Source organism: Pteronotus mesoamericanus, unplaced genomic scaffold (assembly GCF_021234165.1).
Source record: "Pteronotus mesoamericanus isolate MK-2021 breed Mesoamerican mustached bat unplaced genomic scaffold, CSHL_Meso_final scaffold_118, whole genome shotgun sequence".
NCBI lineage: Eukaryota > Metazoa > Chordata > Mammalia > Chiroptera > Mormoopidae > Pteronotus > Pteronotus mesoamericanus.
The window spans coordinates 1,848,474-1,869,992 of record NW_026555301.1 but is presented as its reverse complement, the minus strand read 5'-3'; the positions used below and the strand labels follow the sequence as shown (position 1 = coordinate 1,869,992).

General features: G+C 43.9%; 1 protein-coding gene across 1 annotated transcript in view; it reads right to left on the bottom strand.

Moving 5' to 3' along the window:
- Positions 1–21,519, bottom strand: part of PYGB (glycogen phosphorylase B) — a 60,816-nt gene that overhangs the window by 18,867 nt on the left and 20,430 nt on the right. Inside the window, 15 exon segments of the mRNA XM_054587415.1 lie at positions 1,602–1,713; positions 1,716–1,752; positions 2,191–2,214; positions 2,216–2,293; positions 2,910–3,024; positions 3,893–4,052; positions 5,872–5,887; positions 5,890–6,021; positions 8,111–8,203; positions 8,780–8,925; positions 9,851–9,931; positions 10,337–10,448; positions 12,440–12,571; positions 16,601–16,707; positions 19,084–19,156. Of these exon segments, the coding sequence (XP_054443390.1) occupies positions 1,602–1,713; positions 1,716–1,752; positions 2,191–2,214; positions 2,216–2,293; positions 2,910–3,024; positions 3,893–4,052; positions 5,872–5,887; positions 5,890–6,021; positions 8,111–8,203; positions 8,780–8,925; positions 9,851–9,931; positions 10,337–10,448; positions 12,440–12,571; positions 16,601–16,707; positions 19,084–19,156 (1,418 nt within the window).

Genomic DNA, 21,519 nt, shown 5'->3' with positions numbered 1-21,519 from the left:
GCAGCATGAGGATCAGGGAAACTGACCTACAGCTGCCAGCACCCAAACACAGCACAGTAAAATTAGCACAGACAGACCCAAGACACACCAGAACCCACCCTCTAGACAGAGTAGCACAGGGACCTACAGATGCTCAGTGAAAGAAAGTGAACCGAGAATGTTACCTTCAAACCATCCTTCATGTTTATAGAACAAGGACTTGCAGAGTGCAATTCATGGGAGTGGTATTGTGAACTAGAGGGAAATCCAGGCAGGATGGCTGTGCAAAAGACCTGGTGAGCATTAAATGTGTTCATCCACAGACTAAGACAAAAATCAAATCAGGGATGAGGGCAGTAGAGTGTCAACGCTGTATGCCCTAATCATGGAGAAAGCACCTGTACACACATGTACACACCTATGTGCACAGGCAAATGAATGAGGAGGAAATGAGCATAAGCCCCTGAATGACTCACTCAAACAGCTGGGGATTACAAGGTGTCATTAACAGCTGACAAGCCCAGCAGGGAGAATGAATGACGAAGTACAAAGTACAAAGGCACACTTCCGAGGTGACAAAGAGTCTACTGATTGCAGGCAGGGTCACAGTGAGAAGAAGAAAGGGGCGCTGAATGACTTCTCTCCTGCTCATAAGCTGGGTTTAAGGAGGATACTGAGGAAGGAAATCACAAATAAAATGCAGAAAATCATGACTTCAAAAGAAACACATGGCAAATAGAACAGAACAAGATCTACATGAATGACTATATTTGGCCAGGGAATCTGTGTACTAAAGCACCTCCTTCAGCCACACACAGGAGGGTCCTCAATCTGCAGCCTCCTCTGAAGGTTTACAGTCAGAAGCATCAGAAGTACTCAAGCCTAAGCATCTTCTATCCTGTTACTCAACAGTCTCACAAGGAACCACATTCCTACACATGAGTCCTACCTATTGGTAATAGGAGCTCTAATGCTCTTGAAAGGAGATTTTTATATTAAAGAGTATTTGTGGTTTCTTTGGTTTACAAAATTAATACTCAGTTTATTATATTACAAAATTTTAAAAACTAAGTTATTTCTTAAGGTGTTATTATCATATTTGTAAACCTAGCAAATATTCCTATTTACTTTTAGGGGTCTTTGATTTATATTTCCTCATACTTATGTTGCTTAAACAAGCTAAGATAAATGTATAAATTTAATATATACTATTTTGCTTTTTGTAAGTATAATTTAATAAGTAAAAGGCTTTCCAAATAACTCAAGTCTAATAAAGATAATAACTAATTTTAAAACAAAAGCTGAACTGAACAGAAATCCTAGCCCCATGAAGCTCCCTACACCGGGTGCCACACTAACAGCCTGGGGCCATCTATGGTCCTTCTGAGGCATTTAACTATTTGCCTGCCTCATGTAGCTCAGGCCTGTACCACAATCAGACTGGAGACAGAGCTCACTTTTCACTTCTTTGTAACTACTCTGACACTGAGCACACAGAAAAGCATAAAGCTATTGCTTAAAGTAAATGTGCAATGTCACACACAGCACCTTCGCTGCTTGCCTGCATGAGGAAAAGGCTCAGGCTCCAGGATGAGCTAGTGAGCAAGAGTATGAGGCTACACTCATGGTTGTACAGGGTGGTGGTGTGTGGGCAGGTCAGCAGCTGCCACTAATACTCATGGATCCTCTTCACATGCATGTCAAACAATGAGGTGGGGTTGATTCTCGCCTTTACTCCTTCTCCAGGAAGGCAGAGAACTTCATCTTATTTTCCTGGGAAGAATAAAGGAATATACGGTTAAACGGTGCAAAGGAACAAAACCCATAAGCTCCCCAACATCAAATTAATGCTTGGCTTTCCACCTGGACTGAGAATATCTCTGACCCCTCTGTCTGAAACGTGACACAGAGGGAATCCTCAAGGAGGTCTGCTACTGCCCCAGGGGAGTGACGTGAAGACTGGAAGACCACAGCTCAGGGGTAAAGGGGTGGCAGCCAAGTGAGGAAAAGTGGGGGCGGTATGCTCAAGGATGTTCTGCATTCATCCACCCACCCGCCTGCTGTGTGACCTGAGGTCAGTAATGTCCTCATCTGAAAAGCTGAGTGGAGAGGACGGACTTTGAAGCTCCTGGGCCCCAACACACAGAATAGGCAGGGACACTGCCCCACACTAGGTATGAGGCAGTAGGGAAAAGCTGTATGCAGGCCTACCTGCTTGACCTTGGCCATGTACTGATGAGAGAGCCTCATTACTAACCAAGAGCAGCAGTTTCTTCAATTGGCTCAGATCGGTCAAGAAACCCTCCCCAATTTTCTGGAAGATTGAAAAGGGACCTGTGGTTTTGCCTCATTTTGGGACTGTCCTTCCATTTTGTTGCCCAAGTCTTTGTTTTCCAGCTACCCCCATTCACTCTTTGGATCTCAGCTCTGCTGTTCCTTCCCTGACACATATACAGCCCTAGCCAGACATTACCCCTAGAGCTGCCTGCTACATCCTCAAGTCTAGCACACTACCTAGCATGTATGACAGTTCATTTTTTCCGTCCTGAGTGAGCATACAAACCAGTCAATATAACTACCACGTCTTTGACTGACAAAACCTCTTCAGCTACTTGCCTATGGTTTAATGCCTGGCTGGGTGGCCCACCCTAGCCCTTCCTGAAACCTCAGGACCTCGACTCTGAATTCTCCCATGGATCCTGGAGACCACTGACTTACTACCTTGCCTGGCCCAGTGCTCCCATGCCTGGGGGTGGCAGATGGGCCTCACCTATTCCTTTCCAGGAGCCACTGCTGGTTCACACACAAAGGAGAAGTTTGCTGCCCCCTCAGCACCCACTGGCAATGAGTCTGATGACACCAGGTAGGTGGTGCCTTTGGCTATAACCATGGCCACAGTTCCTCGTGGACTCAAAGGTAGCTAGTCTCACCTCCATGATGATGTCAGCCAGCCCTGGGTTACACAGGAGCAACCACTGTTGGGGCATGATGCCATTCATCTTATTCTGGAACTATTCTGGCTCCAGCTCAGAAAAATCCTTAAAGCTAGAACCACAGAAAACAGGCAATGGTGACAAATCCTGTGTTCGTAACAAGGTGAGCAAGAAGAACATGAGGACCTTGTAAGGAAATCCCCTGGAAGGTCCTGACAGTTTTCCTGTTTTGTTTTCTAAAGAATGTAGACCAGTCCGCATTATTGCACACTAAGACAGGAGCAACTGCATTGCACACCTGGAGACAGCAGACATGCAGCACATACTTTTCAATGCACCCCGCAGCTGATGGTGCAGACTAGGATTGGCTATAACCTCAGAGACCTGTAATATTTACATCTGTAAAATGCAGACTGCCCACCCCGTGACTATGGGGATTAAAGCCTCTGGGCAGGCACCAGGAACACAAAAGTCTCCACATGGTCAGGCCTGGTTTAGGACCACATAGAGCTCTCAGAAGTGTGAGAGTAGAAGAAGCTCTAAGATCACATCCCACAGACAAGGGATGGGAAGCACAAGATCTGACCTAAGAATTCCTCCATTCCCACAGTGACCAGCCCCTGCCTATCACACCCTAGCCTCCACCCTATCCAAGCCAGGCCACTCAACCCCAGGTGGGGCCCTCGTGGCACTCAGCCAGCAGCAGATGGCTACAGCATAGGAGCAGAGCCTCTGCCTAGACAGACACACAATGCAGACAAAAGGAGGAGCCACTGGTGGTAAGAATGTTCACCTCCTCAACATCACATACTGGCCAGGTGCTTTGAGTAGGTCAGTCATTGCCCACAAGGGCAGCAAAATAATGGTGTGGAGCATGGGCCATATGCCTCAGCCACTGGGCATATGAGCAGCTGACAGTTCCTAGAGGCAAATGTAGCGTTAGAAAGGAGGTAGCTCAGGGCAAACACAGCATCACTCACACTGACTGCTTTACGATCTCAGAGTGGATCCTAGCCACACCATTGATAGCATGGGATCCAATCACACATAGGTGGGCCATATTAATCCACTTGCAGTCCCCTTCCTCAATCAGAGATATCCTCTGCAGGTGGTCCACATCCCCAGGGAACAGGGCAGCCACTGCTGTTATCAAGACTGAGAGCCATGAGCAGAAGTGCTGAAGTCCCACAGTGGGTTACGGGCTCCCTGGGGGAAGTTTGGGCTCCCTAAAGAAAACCCTGGGGCTGCTGTACCCCAGACTTGCACTCAAATACCCTTGATGCACCCCTGAGAGCCCCTCCTCCCATGTTGCCTCAGTCCAAGGAAAAGCCAAGCCCAACCTGAGGGCTCGGCAAAGCTGCTCTGTCAGTGGCAGACTGGAGAACCAGCAGTGCTAGGGCCATGCCATGTGACTTACAAGGAAAAGATGGGTATGCTGTCGCTGTCGGCCTACATAGGACTTAACCACATTTTGACAGTGAGAATAGCTGCCTTTTCACCAAAAGGTTAAAAAATGAACTATAATCATACCTAAATTTTAAGTCTCCCTGTTCTTATACCACTGTTCTGCAGGTAACAAAGACAACTGCAGGTTTGTTTCCAAATCACCCAACTGCTGCTGCGTCGCACTGTGTGGTGGCAGGGGAGCACCGCAGAGAGCGCAGTGCTCCCTGAAACCTGAGGGGAAACCTGGCTGGGGCCAGCTGAGGTGGGAGCAGGGCTCTGAAACCTGCAGAGCCCATTCAGGGAATAAACACAAAATGTCTCAAACACTTCTCTGTTTGCTGGGAGAGCAGACAGTGCACTTTCCTCTTACCAGAGAAGGCCGTGGCACATCCCTCTAATGGGGAAGGCCCCGTTGTCCTTTGTTCCAAGGGTTTTATTGAAAATCTTATCAGTGGAGTATGTAACAGGAAAGCATATGTACACTTGTTACATTAGCAAGTTTCACAGAGAATAGATACCTTTAGGAAAACAAGTGACAGGAAATCACTGATTTACATGGGTCTGAGAGGAGACTAGAATCAACAATAGAGACTATAGATAAGGAGGAAGTAGACTTAAAGGCGTCTTAAAGATATAGGGTAAAAGGTGTAAATAAAGCAAATGTCTTGACAAGGAAAGGGACGTAAATAATGTGAATGTCCTTCGCAGCATGAGCTGACCAGAGAATTGAGGGGGGACCGAGCACACTCTAAAGAATTTACTTTTAGGCTTGATTACCCCGGGGACCTGCCCAGATCTGATTTAGGGCTCTTTTTCCTGCATTGTTTCAAGCTTGAGCCAGGCCAGGGGAGGGAACCACCAAGAGATAAGGAGACTGCTTCTCGCCTGCAATGAGGAGTCTGGCCTGTCCAAGCCAAGCTGAGAGGTGCAGGGGGCCTTTTTGCCCCTTCTCCATGTCCCCCGATTCTTGTCTGCTGCCAAAATTGGCCAATGCCTGTCTTAGGTCACTAACTTAGCGCGAGGTCACTTACCCCTCATTGGCTAATTGACCCTTCATGGCAAAGCAGAGAGGCAGAGGCTACACCCCTGCCAGGGGGGAGACAGGCCAAGTCTCTTCAGGAGTCTGTTTCTCCAAGGCCTCCTGCTTATTTCCAGCCTTGGGGCCCTCCAGCCCGTCGGCAGGGTTACAGCTTCTGAAGCCAGGCTGGGTGTTTCCCAACACTGCTATGTCATCTCAGGATAAAGGTCTCTGACATTCCAAGGAGAGTTAAATCTAAACCCTGCATGGGAACAGAAACATTTTAAAAAGACGTGAATCTATAACTTCCATGTACACATCAGGGGTCTACGTAGGGGATTAGCCAACAGCTCTGCTAAGTTACAGCCCCAACACCTCAAAGTCCTCTCCTGGACAGAGGCTATTCGGTTCGATAAGTAATGTGGAGAAAACAGAAGGGCCTCTTAGCATGGATGCAGCCCACTAGCCCCACCCCAACCCCAGTACAGCCAATGCTCGTGTCCAGGTGCCTATCTGGTTGATGGCATAGATGATCTCCAGGTGCCGAGGCAGCAGCTTCTCAAACATGGACACAGGCCAGCGCTCCAAAGCTTTGGGCAGCATGGTGTGGTTGGTGTATGCACAGGTCTTTGTGATTTCCCAAGCCTAGAACATTTCAGGACATTCCAGTGTTCTTTGTTTAGAAACAAGCAGCTCTTCTGCCAGACGCCTAAGAAAGAGGAAAGTCTAGGATCAAAGACAGACATTAAAAAGTCACCAGAAAGGGGCCTCTACTCTCCAGGGCCTGTTTAGAACTTTCTCAAAACTGCAATTGAGCCCAATTCCCTTCATCTTTCTGTTATGACCCACAAATATTTTGCATCCTGACCCAGCAAACACACACAAATGACTAAAGCTTACCCTACTGCGTAGAATCACCTCAGTTTCCCTCTTTTGTAAACTATTTCATTTAATTTTTAATTACAGTTTGCATTCAATATTATTTTGTATTAGTTTCAGGTATATAGCATAGTTGTTAGATAATCATAGATTCTACAAAGTGCTCCCCATGAAATTTCCAGGACCCACCTGGCACCATATATAGTTATTACAATATCACTGACTATATTCCTTATGCTGAACTTTACATCCTCTTGAGTAGTTTGTAACTACCAATTTGTATTTCTTAATCCCTTCACATTTTTTACCCATTCCTTCAACCACCATCCCATCTGGCAGCTGTCAGTCTGATCTCTATCTATGAAACTGTTTCAATTTGATTTGTTCATTTATTTTGTTCTTTAGACTCCACATATAAGTTAATATATATGGTATTTGCCTTTCTCTGACTGGCTTATTGCGTTTAGCATAATACCCTCTAGGTCCATCCATGCTACTGCAAATGGCAAGATTTCATTCTTTTTTATGGCCAAGTTATTACACTGTGTGTGTGTGTGTGTATGTGTGTATGTATGTATATATATATATATATATATATATATATATATATATATATATATATATATCACTTCTTCTTTATCCACTTGGGCACTTGGGTTGCTTCCACACCTTGACTATTGATAATAATGCTGCAATGAACATAGGAGTGCATATATTATTTTGAAATGGTTTCTTCGGATATACTTATACACCCAGAAGAGGAAGCAGTTCCATTTTTAATTTTTGGAGGACCCTGTGTTTTTCATAGTGGCTGCACTCTCAGCAACAGTACATGAGGTTTCTCTGTAAACTATATTTTATTGGTAAACAAAACAGAGCACTGAGCAGTTTTCTATTTTATTTCCACTAAACTGACTTCACACCCACAGTCTAGAAAACACTTATAAACTGTAGGGCCCTTGCCACCTACTGGCCAGGAATGGAGAGGACCAAAGAGGGGCTGCCTAATCTCATCAGGTGTATCCCAAGACAACAGAGGGACTCTGGGTTCTATAAATAGGATAAATTTTGTTCTATTATTTCTCATGTTGCTCTAATTAGACTAGATCAAGAATACACCATTATACTAAAGAATCTGAGACCAAAACAAGTCATGAAAACAAACCTCTAAAGATGTAAACAATATATTTCTTTAACACTTCAGGAGTTTTTGCTATGATTTCTAAGATGAGAAAATATATATTAGAAGTCCTAAGAAGCATCAGAATCCTTTTCTTGGGTCCAAAAAAATTGTTCTTCTGTGCTGCTGCACCCCTGTTCCCACTCACTGTGTTTTGGTCCCTTGGGAGAAACACCAGACTCACTCCTGGATCTTTGTTCTCCTACCCACAGACCCTGTCATCTTAGGGAAAATATCCCTCCATTTTGCCAAGGCCACAGGGGAAAGGCCTCCTTCAGTTTTGTAGGACTCATTCAGTACTCAGAACCATTACTGCAACAAACTCCAAAGCCAGGAGGATACTGTCACCCCAAGCCCACTTCTGTAGGGAATACCATCACCCCCATGTGCCCAGCTCTGCAGGGAACACCATCAGCCTATGGCCCAGGTCTGCAGGGGACATCATCACTACATATTCCCAGCTCTGTGGGAGAATGCCATCACCCAACACCCACATCTTCAGGAGACACTGTCACCCCATGTGCCTACATCTTCAGGGAATACCATCACTCCCATGTGCCCAGGACTGCAGGGGACACAATAACTCCATAGTCCCAGCCCTGCGGGGGGTGCCGCCACCCAACACTCAAGTCTGAAGGAGACTCTGTTGCCCCACACCCTTCTCCTCATGTTCACCTTTTCCCAGTCCACTTTCTCCATGTCCACCAGGATCTGCAGGAGCTCAGGGCTGGTGAGGGCTACATGAGCATAATTCAGCTGAATGGCAACCTGAAGTCACACAAAGTGATACCTTTAATTGCCTTGCACTCATGGAGTGGGTCTGTATGGTCAGCATGTGTATGCCTGAGGTCCTCAGCCGCCCACCCTGGAGGAGTCTACAGAGCTGATAGCAGGGAGCAGATAGCACAGCACAGGTGCTAGGCCCGGCCTGAAAACCAGCCAAGGCGCAGGGCCCAAGGGCTGCTGAGAGGGACCAGGAGGAACCCCCGGGTCAACTTTGCATCCTGTTTGCTCTACCAGAGGTGTCCAGGAGGTGCAGAACTCTCAACCCCCACCTCCCAAGGCTCTCTCACCTAGGATATGTTGGATTTATTTAAAATCACTGAACTGAATCTGCCAAACACATCCGGCTTTGCCCATGGGAGCCTTTTACAGTGTCCTTGTTGCCTTGACTCCTAGTGAGGCCCAGGGTGGCTGTGGTTGGGAAAGAAAAAGGACTGCCCCAACCCTCAATGATAAGGGGATGCTGCTATCCCACCCTTGCCCCAGCCTGGAGGAAGAAAGCAAGCCTGAGTGCATCCTGTCCTTCCACATTGAGCTCAAATCCCAAGTGAACAAATAAACCTTGTCTGGGAATATTTCAAAACAGCTTTTCACTGGATCCTGGCAGCCAAAGTTGGAGGACTTCAAGCAACGGATAATGTCCTGCAGGGTGGCAGCCACCACAAAGTACTCCTGCTTCAGGCAGAGCTCCTTCCCCTCAAAGAATTGTAGAAACAGAACAACTCCAGCAACAACTCAGCCACTGGGACCTTCACAGGCATTTGTAGGGCCACAGGACCCAGGACAGAGCACTAGACTGGGGATTGGTGGTCCCTGCCCCAGGGACTGCAGAGATGTGTGTGTGAATGAAAGGAGAGTCCTTGAGTACCAGCATGGTGGTGCTGACACCCCAATCCTCACAATCCTGGTGCCCAGATGTCAGGTGACCTGAAGTTCAAGGACACAGGCAGAAGGTCGTAAGTGGCCTAACCTCTATGACTTTCAACAGGGAGGGAGCACAAGGACAGCTGGCAAAGGGTCACACCATCCTGTGTGAGGACACCAGGTAAGAAGGTCCAGTCCCTGAACTGCAATGGGCTGAGTGCCAGGAACACCAGAGCCACCCAGAAATGCAAACTCCAAAGTCCATTCTAAAAATGTCTTCTGCCTGAAGGTTTAGAATCTGCTCAAAGTCTCGGGGGTGGGAGGGAGGAGGCATTTTACTATAAGCCTATTAGCACCAATGGCCTTTGCCATTGTGTACGTATTTCTTTGATTAAATAAAAACACACACGACCCACTAAGGCAAATTTTAAGGGTGCTTTTCTGGCAGCAACAACAAAAATGCCACCAGACACTCAATTCAATGGCAATGGAAAATGTGACTATGACCTTCATTTATTATGAGGTGGGCGTGGCTAAGAACTTTTCAAACTGTGACTGTTACGTGTCTCAAGGTGTCATTACAAAACAGAGACAATGTCCCCACTTGACAAACGGGTAATCTACTTCTTGGGAAAGTGGCATCAGAAAAGCAGAAACTGGAGGACTTGAGTTATGTGGTATCACCAGCAAACACATCCTTGTAGAGAGCCCCAGGCTATCCTTGGAGAGGATTGGCACCGACAAGAACTAGCTGTACACTACTCACATTGTCATTGGGGTGCAGCACTCTGGAGATGTTCTTGGCCAGATTCCTGTCCAAGACTGCCTCAAAGTAGTTGCCTGTGTTAACTAGGAGTAGACACGAGATGACAAGGTCAGAAACCAACACCTCTTCTCCTATGAACCCTCATGCCATGGTGTTACACTTGCTTCACTGGAGAGCCTGAGGACAAGCATTCCTGAACAGAAGGCACCCGAAGAGCTGCTACTTTGCCTGCCTCAAGCCCAGCCCTTCAAAGAAGTAATGGATGCCGTATCTATCCTCCATGTACCCTGCATGGCTCCAGGCCCCTAGCTCTTTGTTAAGGGCCTTGGCCTAGAGCAGTGGTCCTGCTTTTGGGCCCTCCCTGGGGAGTCCCTGCTTATAAAGAACCTGCCCTCTACCCATAACAGTGAGAGAGCAGAGAGGGGACAGAAGCTGCACAAGTGAGTCTGGGATAAGTCACCCAATGGAGACTGAAGGGCACAACACACAGTCGTGGAGATTGAAGTCATTGTGCACTTTGGCAGACCATAGCCTCATGATGTTGGCAGTGTTGTTTTTGTAGCCTGGCACTGGGGTGTCGCATGGCATGGCCAACACCACCTAACTGAGGGAAAGAAGGTCAGGGTCTGGACTGAGTCAACCAGGGAGAGTCCCCAGTCCTGGGCCCACCTGCACAGCAGTGCCAGCCTCTCAGGAAGCAGCTTCTGCATCCCAGCTGAGGGCCACCTGCTCCTCCTCCTCCAGCTTTTCTCCTTCTACCTAAAACATACCCAACCTGCCATAGTCCTGACCCCTCCCCAACCTTGCTGCACACCTGCAGCCCCAGCTTGCAGACATCCTGAGCTAGGTCTGACAGGTAAGCCCCTGAATACCTTCCTCAGATCACATTGTCGTTTTAGCTTTATCTGCTTCAGTACTGATACCATCTTAAAAATTCTTTCCACCTCAGCTCCTTGAGTGACCACTGTGTCAATCTGGGTCATGCTCCCTCAGCAACCATTCCTCCCATGTCCTTGTCCACTGACCTCCACATCTTTACTCTTCTCAGTCAACTAACTTCTCCCAAAACACTACCTCCACTTCTGACCTCCATTCCCACATATGCAGCAAGGGTCCTCCTATCATATGCCTTGATATCTAATTGTCAACAAAACCAAACCAGCCTGCACACTCCACTCCCAACTGAAAATACAAAACCTACTGTCTATGCACAAAGGATGCTACACCCTCTCCCAATTCCCATCTGACATCTTTGCTCTTGGGAAGCACAGGAAGAAGTGTATGAGCCTCAAGGTCTCTTCTAGCCCTCAGACCCTCCACTGGGGCTTCTCACACTCAGGCATGCTTTTGGTGGCTCATACAAGTGCAACTGTGTGGCTTTACAATATGAAGTCAGCTCCAGCAGCCACAAAGGACTACATAAGGGTACTATTGGGTTAAAGCCCCAGTGTTATCTGTCCCTTCTGACCGCCTCTCAACCTTCACCCTGCCCCTACTCCCCTATTACCATGGCCTTGCCCAAGCAAGTGACAAGCCATGCAAAACATCTCCAACTTCTCTCCTTCCCTCTCCATGGCCAGCCCTCAAGGGTGAGGCCCTCATCAGCCTGAGATGTCCTGGCAGTCTTATACACACTGACATGTTTATCTTCTACAAGCACACATATTTAGAAAACCAAATCTCCTTCTCTGCTTTTTCAAGTTAAATATTACTCACTATGGCTTTTTTGGCTTCCAGCCAGCTCTAGCCTCATGTACACTACTTAAAATTTATGGTGCAGAAAATCTGGATGACTCACTTTTGCATGCCTGAGATTACCCTATTCTTCCAGCTCACTCTGTTTTTGCTCATCCTACCCGCTTCACTAGATGACCATCTTATTCATACCAACTACCGCCCTTTCATGGGGTCTTTCCTCCACCCACTCCACCCGAAGCACGAAGATGTGTGTTCTCTGCCATCTCTGAGCCCAGACTGGACTCTCCACAACTGCACCCTACTATGTTTGCTACCACAGTCTACCAAGTACTCCATGCTATTGCCCTGGTCTGGCCATCAAGTTACAGCTAGGAAAGAGGGCCTGTGCCCTGTTCCAGGACATTCACCCAGGCCTCTCCACACATCTGGGGCTCTGAAGTTCAGAGTAACTGGTCAGCTGCACCTGGGGTACCACTGAGAGCTGTGGGCCACACCTGGTTCAGATGTGACAAGGGGGCACACTGACTACCTACATGCTGGGGAGCCATTCATGTCCCTCAGAGAATCAATGCTCATGTCCCTGTCACAATGCTATTCTGCTTGCTATTAAATAATCGCTGGTCTCCACCCCAAGACACAGCACCTGGTAAATTACAGTGTGGCTTAATTTTCTGCATTTTTCACTGAGGACAGTTTCTGATGAAATTTTAAAAACTGGGTATACAAGAAGAAAACCTTCCTGGCTTCTACCTTGAGTTATGTCTTCTAGGGAAGCTTATGGTGGCTCATACGAGTGCACACCTCCCACTTCCAAAAGCAAGGAAATTCAACAACAAAACCCAAGGGATCACTGGGCTCAGCCCATGTTTCCTAGGCAACACCACGGTGGGTACCTGCATGTCCAGCTACCTCACCCCCTCAGGGGAGTGCTCCACTCTCCCACAGAAGTGCACAGAAAGCATGTACTCTGGCCCAGCCTTCTCCCAAGGGTTGCCGTAGTGCAACCAGTCATCTGCCTCCTCTACCTGCAAAGCAACCAGTAGCAAGCTGAGTTCTCAGCGGGGAAGAGGGTCCTTAGCACTAGGTTGGTCCACACTAATCATGCTGTCGAGATGACTCTGCCCAGTACTGAAACAAAACTACAGCTTATTTACAGTGCAAAGATTTCCAATTCTAGTTAAGGCCAGCCACATATTTAAAAATGAACACTTTAGACTATTAAGAAAACAAACTGTTACAAAATTCAGAAAAGTGCATCAAAGTGAAAAGACATTAAGAATCACCTCAATTCAGCAATAATAAGTAATAAAAAGAGGTCCTACAACACGAATAAACCTTGAAGACATTATGCTGGGTCAAAGAAGCCCACATATTGCATGATTCCATGTATATGGAATGTTTAGAACAGCCAAACCCAGAGAGAGAAAGCAGATGAATAGTTTGGCAGGCACTGGGGAGTGACTGCAAATGGGTGCTGGATTTTTTGGGGGGTGATGAAATTGTTTTAGAAATAAGAGTAGTGATGGTTGCCCAACTTTGTGAATATATTAAAAACTTGATAGCTTACTAGCTGTTACTTAAAAATAAAGACAGAATCACTGAAAGCCCACTGCTTTGAAAATGACATACAAACCTATGGTTGCCTGAGGCTAAGCTGTCTCCCTGGGAGCACTTGCAGTGGGCAGGCCAGACACTCCTCTGGAAGACACCTTCCTTTCTGCTTATTTTCCAAAACCCACACCCAGTGACATCCAAAATCTGTAAATAAGAAAAAACCACTCCAACAAATAAAATTAGAAGCAGTCTCACAGACTTTCACTTTTGACAGTTTGGTGGGGATGTTTTGCCCTCCTCCCTGTGTTATTTATTCTGCTTATAAGCCATGAGATAAATTCATGTGGTAGAGCAATAAATAAAAAATCATGAATGTAAGTTAACTAAAATTTAAATCAAGTTTTTTTTCCCTCACATTGAACAAACAACCCTATCTATGTGTGTTACTTTGAGATTTTGTTGTTTTTTTAAAAATTTTAATCCTTACCTGAGAATTTTTTTTTATTGATTTTAGAGAGAAAGGTGGGAGGAGGGTGGGGAATCAATGTGAGAGAGAAACATCAATCAGTTGCCTCCCATACACATCCCGACCAGGGACTGAACCCACAACCTAGTATGTGCCCTGACTAGGAATCAAACCTGAAACTTTTTTTGGTGTAGGGGATGATGCTCCAACCAACTAGCCAGGGCTGATGTTTGTTATTTTAATGGTCCTTACACAGAAGTAAAAGGTCACTAAAAGAGCATCTGGGTTGTGATTTTAGGAAGGTGACATGGATGAGGTCACTGATTTAATATGCACCTTTCCATAACATTCCTGTTAAGGTGCTTCTGTCTGTGCAGGCAGATATTCATCAAAAGATGAGTCTTCCCTTTTGACACCCTGGCAGCATGTCTTTGTACACTAGTGAGATTCTTCAACACACAACCTGGCTACCTCCCACATAGTAGACATCTGTAGAAGGAGCACCTTCCCCAATACAAGAGGCATTGTGGTCTCCCCTCTGGAGTTCCCAACAGGCTGGCCTGTTGGCCACCGTGGTGCTGTGTAACCACTGCTCACATTTAATTCTGTTAAAGCTAATCTTAACTAAAATCATTCTAAACTGACTGGCTCCCATGAAAACAGGGTGAGAGGAGGGTGACTTGACCATTCACCTATAGTTCTAGGAGTGCTCTGAAACTGTTAGGCAAGATGGAAAGAGGTACAGGAACGAGAAACCAGAAGAAAAAAAAAAGTCTGTGATCATACAGACACAACCAAAAACTTTTCCTGTTTACAACCATAATACCAAGGAGATAAGAGATCCTGTCTTATAAATACCCACATTACCTTAACTGAAAAAAATAGCTAGCTAAAATGGGTCAAAGAATACATGTGTAAATTGGTGCAGCCACTATGAAAAATAGTATTGGAGGTTCCTCAAAAAATTAAACACTGAACTAACATATGACCCAGGAATTCCACTTCTGAGTATCCAAAGAAAATGAAAACACTGAGAAAGTTATACACATCCCTAGGTTCACCTAAGTATCATTCACAATTGCCAAGATATGGAAGTAATCTAGATACCCATAGATAAATAAATGGATAAAGATGATGTGACATATACATGGAATATTACTCAGTAATAATACAGAATGAGATCTTGCCATTTGCAACAACATGGATCAACCTAGAGGGTATTATGTTAAATGAACAAGACAGAGAAAAACAAATACATCATTTCACTTATATGTGAAATCTAAAAAGATACAGAGACCAAACTGCTGGTTGCCCAAGGGGAGGAAGAGCGGGACGGGGGTAGGGGGTGGAGGGGTGGGGGGGTTCTGGGTAAAAAGGTGGAGGGAAATAAAGGTCATTTTATAATCTCAAGTTATAATATAAGTCATGGGGATGTAATATATGGCACAGAGAATATAGTCAATAATATTGTAATAACTTTGCATGCTGAGATAGTTTAGACTTACCATGGTGATCACATTGTAAGGTATATAAATTTTGAATCACTACATTGTACATCAAAAGCTAATATTCTATGATAACTATACTTCCATAAAAAAACAAAATAAACAAAAAAACCAAAAATAGAAGATAAAAATCTTCAATCATTTCTTCAACAAAACAAAACATATGTACAAGGGTTGGAGTACATCTGATAAACACACACATGAAGAACTGTGAGTGAAATTATCCCAAAGGCACCAGGAGGAAAACTGCATTTCTTTTAAGATATTTCTGTAATTAAGCAATGGGAACAAATCTGTTTTAAGTTTTCTTTTACTTTTAGCCATAATTTCCTTTGCCAACATTTTATTATGAGCATTTTCAAACATACAGAAATGTTAAAAGAATTGTCTGTGAACATCCACACAAATGCAATCTAGGTTCTATAATTGTTAACTTCATGCTTGATTTACTGTATATCCATCCACTGATCCATTAATATTTGGATGTATTTCAAAGTAGGCTGCAGACATCTATATACTCCTCCTCTGAACACTTCAGCATGCACATTAAGTACAGTCCATCATGTGTTTATTTTTTAGGTTAATATATATACAGTAAAATGCATAAATCCTAAGGATACCACGGATGAGTTCTGACAATTGCATACCTGTATGACTCAAACCCCATAAAGGTACAGGGCATTTCTATTACCCCAGGCATCAACTATTTCACTGGAACTACACTGCTCTCCAGTTACAAAACTTTCAGCCCTAACCACAGCCTTGCTTTAATATGTGACTTTTAGGCCCAAAATTATGTTTAAAAAAACTATTGCTCACCCAAATTGAATAGTTATGCCTTCCATTTGGAAATTCCAAATGAGGGGAAACAATAACCTTGCCTAGTTGAGGACGGCAAGACTGCATTTTAAGATCACACCCTTCACTGATGTGGTCCTGACCACCTCACTTAGCTGTGATTTGATGCTCTAGAACTGAAGTTCACTCTTCCTAACAGCCACTTTCTTTTGCATGGTCTGGCTTCTAACCCTACAGAGTGCTGTCCTCTCACTCGTGTAAAGGAGATAAGGTGATAATGCCAAAAGTGGGAACAAAATCAACTATAACTGTTTTTTAACTACTCCAAGTCAATTGTCCCTCTGAGAGTGAACCACAGAATGGAGTTACCTTCACTCTGCATTGAGATACAACAGGAAACCAGCATGCAGGCTGTGGTATTCTCACCACCTTTCCCCAATCTCCATCCCTGATGTCTCCTACAAGGTGCAGCAGGCTCTGGGCCCCACCCCACCAGACTTGCAATGAGCTCACAAAGGAGACCAGCCTCTGCAAGCCCATGTGAAGTTATGAGGAAAGCATGAAGCTCATAGGATTGTCCTAACCTGTCCCACCTCTGCTTGTCTAAGACTGGCATGTAGTCTCCCCATGAAGGAGTTTAAAATATTAAAAAGTTGAACTAAAAGTGCACCTGTTTATTTTCTTGTGCAAATATGAGCTGGAAATGAGTGAAGGAACCGAGTCTCACCCACCTGCCAGCTATTGACAATCTTCTGGTTAAAAATCCCAAACTCATAACGGATTCCATAGCCATATGCTGCCAGGTCCAAGGTGGCCACGGAGTCAAGGAGGCAGGTTGAAAATTTCAAACACAAAGAACTTTTAATCAAAAACAATCAGCATGTTCAAGGCCCACTAGAAACAAGGCCCAGACAACTAAGTTAAGCAGGTTGCTAGGATGTTGACTTCGAGGGTGTCAGTGTTTCAGTGGTGACTGCAGTCAGCTTTAGGTATCATGAAAAAGAAAACTGTACTTACCCTCACTCCCCTCAGTTTGAGAGCCTAGGACAATGCCAAGAAGATATCAGTGTGGGAAGGTCTGGGGTTTTGGGAAGATGGAAAGGAGAGAGAGAGAACACAGCCACACTTGGTGCATCCTAAATGCATCAGCCCCACTGCCAACTTTCTCTTAGCGTCACTGAGACTAACAGCCTCCCTGTCCTTCACGTAGTCAACCTCAAATTCAAGCTGTCTGGATAGTAGGGGAACATCACAAAATATCTCTACACACTAGTAGAGAAGACACAGAAACTGGGGCTGGGAATAAAAATTTCACTGTCTACAACATCAAATACCCAAGCGCCAAAGTACCACCAGGGCATCTGAGATATAGCTAGAGCATCTCGTCAGCAAATCGACCCTTTGTTCTGATCAAACTATCTTGGGGAAAAGAAAGCACAATATTTTACATAAAGATCCAGAAGGTGGCCTTATCAACCTTCGGGATAAAAAGAAAGAGAAAGAGAAGAAAAGAAGAGAAAGGAAAGGAAAGTAAAGGAAAGGAAAGGAAAGGAAAGGAAAAGAAAAGAGAAAAGACAACAGAAGACTACACAAAACACCAAGCAAATAAAATAAATGCTCAATTCACCAAACATGCACAGATCCCTGAATGCCAGGCCTTTTACTGAAGGAGACAAAAAAAAGGAAGACTCCAAAATGTAAGATCTGGTCTCTTGCTTTAAAGAAATCATTCTCACAGGAAGGGCAAAGGACCTATCAAGCTATAGTTGACTTCTGGGGCTTCCCAAAGTCTGCACAAGTTACAGCAATCTGTGGAACCAGAGGGGCCCAAAGGAGGAGGTGCCATGACACCAGCCCACAGGAAAGAAGAGTGGCACCAGAGAAGTGGCAAGACAGATGGCTGTGAAGTTGACATGAACCTGACTGCGAAGCCCTGAGAATGCCCAGAATGGAAGTGGATTGCAAAGTGCAAGGGACAGAACCACTTGGCTAACAGTCCCCTCTTTAGGGTAGAAGGGGAGGCTGGGCAGCTACTCCAGTGAAGGCTACTATTTCCCAAGCTCAAAGGGTCTGGAGCTTCCTTTGAGCTTGGGAAATTGGTTCTGTTTTTTACTATGATCAACAAAATGCCATTAGGGTGAAGGGGACTGGGGTGGACTGAAACCCTCGGGCTTAAGGACACTGGGGCTCCCAGTGTGGGCAGTTGCAGGGGGAAGTAAGCTCTGCCTTACTGTCTGGTATGATGTCACCTTCACACACTAAAACAGAGCCCTCCCCTGGAGAGCAGGATGCACAGGACCCACATGGGCCTTTAACATTAAGGGACAGACATGGCAGGCCTTGCCAATTGTTTATGTAAATCCATGTGCTGTTTTGTTTGAGATAAAAATATGTTGGATCTATAATTTGTGAAGAATTTACTTTAAAATTTAAAAATGCAAACACATGCACTCCTCCCTCAATAAATTTTAGAGCATTTTCTCCCTTTACAAAATGACAACTCCCCAAAGCAACTGTGACACCAAGGGGCAGGGGCCTAAGCCCACACTTTCCTCGACCCCGTAACACAAGAGCAGCATAATACCTAACTCATCTTTGCCCTAGAAACACTGTGCCCAAGTGCTTTGATGTGCACAATAAAATCAAGTGTCAGTCTAACTGCTATTTCCATTTCTATGTTCTTAGCCCCACTCCCTCTTCCCAAAAACACTGGCAAAAATAATTAAACCAGAAAAAGAAAACTGAGTATGCTCTCGCATAGAGTGAACAAGGGAGCAGCATGGCCCAAAGGAACAGCTCTGTTATTTCAGAACAATCTATGTACTGTAGTAAGAACAGAATAGCTTGAAATGCCATAAGCTATGTATGCAGGTGTTTCTATTCATCTGTCTTTCTCCCACTTACTGGCTTTTGGATTGTGGAGAGTGACTGGTATATTGAAATCCTCTCCCAGCACCAGTCACCCAACATTGGCAAGACTGGTCATGATCTTTATGAAGTACCCCTGGTGTGAAAGAGAACATACATCTTGCATTTTTCCCAACTAGTGGCAAAGATTTTTGATCTGGAGAACACATTCTCCCATCTACTCTGAGGGACAATTCATCCTGCCAAAACAGCATCAGGAACATGGCCAACCTTGACCTCATCATGTGATCACTGACAGGCACCATGTCAGGAAAACCTTGTCCTAGACAAGCGCTTGGGTTACTTTCTAGCCTCCCCAACCCTCCATTTCCTAGGCCAGCGTCTTCTATTTCTTCCAGTTCCTCCAAGTCCAACCCCAACTGTGAATAAAAACTGAGGTAATATTTTTAATATTACTTATTACTCTCCACCAGGTGAAAAGATATTTAAATTCTGTGACCTTATATCAAAGGTTAGAGTCTGCTTTGTTTTAAACTCGAATCTCCAATGTTAAAAATCTGATGTACATTTGCTACACAAAAATGAAAGTTTCTAGTTATTTCAAAAACTGCCCAATTACTTAAGAATTACAGTCAAAATGAGACATGGCTTAAGAGCCAAAAATATATACTGCCAAGTTATTTATTTACAGTGGACAGATTACAACATGTATACGAAAAATGAAACAAATGGTATCAGTAATTCTCTAGTTTCACATGAAAACCTACAACAACTTCCCTGTGGTATTCCAAATATTTCAAACAACCTCATAAAACAGATATGGCATGTTAAAAATTAGAGAAAAAACGACAAAGTCACAACTACTTCACCTGACTGAAAACCATTACAGAATATAGGTCTTAAGGCTCTCAATTATGGTTTATTGGTAATTATTCCATTAATATTAAACCTGACAAAACTCATCACATGTTAGCATAAACAATATTATAAAATAAAAAAATAGACTACATTTTTTAAAAATTTTAAGGTCAAAGTTTTTCTTTCTTTCTTTCTTTCTTTCTTTCTTTCTTTCTTTCTTTCTTTCTTTCTTTTTCTTTCTTTCTTTCTTTCTTTCTTTCTTTCTTAAATACATTTGTCTCTGCCTCCCCCCCACCACTTTCCCTTGTCCCCTCCCTCCTTCCCTCCCTCAGCTCTTCCCCTTTGGTTTTGTCCATGAGTTCTTGCTATATGTTTCTTGACTTTCCCCTTCCCTACCCTTTCCCTGCCCGCCCCTCCCTCCTTCCCTCTTGTCTCTGTTGATTTCTTTTCCTTTCAGTGTTGCTGGTCATATTTTCCTTGCATCTTTGTATTGTTGGTTAGGTTCCGCTTATAGGTGAGATCATATGGTATTTGTCTTTCAAAGTTTATTTTATTCATTACTTTTGCTATTTAAGGAAAACTACAATGTAAAATTGGAAAAATAAAATATTTACTTCTGCTAAAATATCAAAGAATCATTTTAATCCAAGCTCCACTAAAAATTATTACAAGAGACATTGCATGATTTTGGGAAAAATAAAAGTGAAACTTAATAGCAGCATATGAATGTCAAATTATCACCAAATCATAGTAAGGTGGTGGTGGTACTATTTCTTGACTTGTACATGGAATATATACAACATGACTGATAATACTCAACACTCAAGGAACTACCTGATACAAGGAACTATCTGATAAAACTACTTCTATATTGTGGGCTTCTAGGGCAAGAGCTGTTATTCATCCTTGAATACTCAGATTCTAACACAGTACTTCGAATAACAGATGTTCAATAAGTATTTGTTGTATTGACATGGTTCTTTTATAATTAATGTAGTGAGTTCTTGGCAATTCATCTATAATATGGTATCTTGCAGTTAGGTTATTATTTAAGAGCATATTAGATATCTGATATTAAAAAAGGCTAGTTGTGTTTCTAAAAAATACAAGATTTGTTCTTTCAGTTTTACTTCCCTGTGTCATGCAAATGGGCAGTGAGGATACATTTTTAGAGTAACACCAAAATAATCTATCCTGGTAGTGAACTTACACAGAACTAATGCTCATCTCTTCAAATGTCTAAGGTTTTTACGCTAGTTAATTCTGAAGGGAATCCTTCCAAGCATATTAAATACTTTCCTAGTTTCTTAAACATAGAACACAATATAATTTCACCTTTCCTTAATGATTTAAGATTATCATTATAAGTATCTGTTACACTAAATCAACATTAGTTTGACTGTTTCCTCTCTAACCAGGATGTATCTGCCCTTATAAACCACTGGGCTCCTATCTCTCTGACCAGGTATGGATTCACTTACGATATGCTTTCAAAGTGCCTGGACTTCTTCACAGTACTTACTACATTTTCAATTGTACATTTATTTGTGACATTTGATTATTATGCCTCCCATACTAAATTAAGGAACATAAGGGCTTGTATGTAGTCCAGGTTTACTCACCACTGTATCTGCAGTACCTAAAAATGCAGTGCCTGGTGTACGGTAGGCTCTCAGTCAATACTACCCAAATGACCAAATAAATAAACACATACTTCAGTGCATACCCCTCTCTGCTATTTGCTTAGGGCAAGCCTGGTTAAGTTTGGGAATTAATTTTTCTAAAAACTAAGTTGGAAAAAGAGTCAGCTCCTACATGAGAATGGAGGAGTACAGAAGCTTTAGGATCTGGTGTTAACTATTTTAGCTGTTAGGCCTTTTCCCTCTTCTACTACTAAGAAAAAATAGAAGTTACATTGGATAAA